The sequence below is a fragment of the Galeopterus variegatus genome, unplaced genomic scaffold (assembly GCF_000696425.1).
Source record: "Galeopterus variegatus unplaced genomic scaffold, G_variegatus-3.0.2 Scaffold1605, whole genome shotgun sequence".
In the NCBI taxonomy this organism is placed as follows: domain Eukaryota; kingdom Metazoa; phylum Chordata; class Mammalia; order Dermoptera; family Cynocephalidae; genus Galeopterus; species Galeopterus variegatus.
In genome coordinates this window covers 113506-115536 of record NW_007727716.1, presented here as the reverse complement: position 1 = coordinate 115536, position 2031 = coordinate 113506, and the positions used below count along the sequence as shown (strand labels likewise).

At 37.3% G+C, this 2031-nt stretch overlaps 1 protein-coding gene across 1 annotated transcript in view; it reads left to right on the top strand.

Annotated features, from left to right (window-relative positions):
• The window catches only part of CHM (choroideremia (Rab escort protein 1)), a 170357-nt gene extending 168683 nt beyond the window's left edge, over positions 1-1674 (top strand). The window contains exon 15 of the mRNA XM_008577928.1: positions 978-1674. Within this exon, the coding sequence (XP_008576150.1) occupies positions 978-1169 (192 nt within the window). The 3' untranslated portion in view covers positions 1170-1674. The remainder of the gene's footprint in view (positions 1-977) is intronic.
• The last annotated feature ends 357 nt before the right edge of the window (positions 1675-2031 follow it).

Here is a 2031-nt window from a genome sequence, read left to right as displayed (position 1 = left end):
TATATATATATATATATATATAATCAAGTTTGGGGACTGTTTTGTAAATGGCTTTATTACTATCATTTGATACTTTTCTCCCTCAATACTTTTTTGTGGCTGCAAGGTGGTCCAATTCTGTAAGACTTGCTAAGTGGTCATTTTTTGTCTCCAGAAAAAAAGAAATCATACAGATCTTTCCATGACCTTTTTTACGTACCCTCAGCGCGCACACACACACACACACACTCACACACACTCTCTCTCTCTCTCTCTTTCTCTTTCTCTTTCTCTTTTCCTTTTCTTGTTAAGATCATATATACTTTTTTATTTTCTTACCCTGCCATACTTAGCTACCGCATATAGAGGCTTACTATTTTATAGATGAGGAAGCCAAGGCTTAGAAGTTGAGTAAGCATTTCTTAAACCACATAGCTGCTAAGTGACAGAGCCAGCATTTGCACTGAGGCCATGTATTTGAAGTCCATCAGCTGAAATACTGTGGTGTACTTTTTAAAGCCCAGGGACAGGGGAGGGAAATTATATTGCAAAACAAATGGTTGAGCAAATAGTAAAGAATTTTTTTGATTGGAGCAATGACTTGTTAAAATTATATGCTAAAGACTATACAAATATTACAAATAGGCTCTATGGGAAATTATATAAAGAATTTTAAGAAAAATTGTATATCCCTGTTGATGTGAAGAATGAATGTACTTAGATTCTCATTGATTTGAACACTTGATAATAAACCTAATCAAGTACTGTCCAGCTATCCTTTAAGAATACAGCTGAGTGCATGTATAGAATTAGAAGGGGAAAAGTCATAGAATTCTGAAAGCAGACTTTTAAAAGTTCAGGTATACTGGTAAAGTGGTATAACCTGGTTAAAGACATTTTTAAGGGTGACACTTTAAATATTTTTAGATAGTGCCAGAAATGCACATATATTTTAAGCTGATGTCTAAAGTCTATGTTGTTCTTTCTTCCCTGGCCAGGCTGAAACACTTTTCCAGCAAATCTGCCCCAATGAAGACTTCTGTCCACCCCCACCAAATCCTGAAGACATTGTCCTTGATGGAGACAGTTTACAACCAGAGGCTTCAGAATCTAGTGCCACACAAGAGGTCAACTTAGAGCCTCCCAAGGAAAGTGCAAACCTGGGAAACCCAGAGGAACCCTCTGAATAATGGATTTATACCATACTGGATTCCCCACTTTGGAAATCCCTACTGGCCTTAGTCTTCTTGATGGAAGGAGTATTTGAAAAATGTTAGAAAGCAGCAGCCAGTTGATGTACAGAATCAGGAGAAATAGGTCATAGAAATCCAAAAGGAGATTTTCTTTACTGAGTACATTCCAAGAACACAAATCACTCGTAAAGCACATTGACTTGTCTGTTTTAGGATACCAAACCTGTGGGATTAGCAGATGAAAATTATAAATGGATTCCCAGGAATATAGCTATAGACATGAAAGTGAACCTATGCACTGTTAATTATTCTCTAGTATTAGGACAACTTTTGTTTGCCACATAGGATCTTTGGATTGAAAGCTACATCTTCAGAATCAGCTCACATACTTCCTTTAATTATTTAAATTATATTTTCTTTATGGTTATGAGCATCATGACATAATTGATAAAAGCATATGCAAATTCAGTTGAAAAAAACTAAAGTATCATGACCCAGGCAAGAGCCTCTGTTTGGAATATAGGTTGTTTTCTTTCATTTTCTATGTTGAGAAGTATTGAAAATGCTAATACTAAGGTGTTTAGACCTTAATTTTTACTAACAAATTGTGAGTCTATTGCTTAGTAATTTTTTTTTAATATTAGTAGTTGAAAGGAAAAGCCCCAGCCTGAGCACAAAAGAAACACAGCAGGAGACAGGGACTCAACCAAAGTGTACTAGGCAGGCAAAATGAACAAGCGGGCTGCCCTCTCGGAGGTGGGAGCAGCAGCAGGGAGAGTCGGGCTGGGCCTTTTATATCCAGTTAGGCCGAGCTGGACTGTTCCTATTGGCTAAGAAGGAAGGGGAGGGAAGCGAGTGG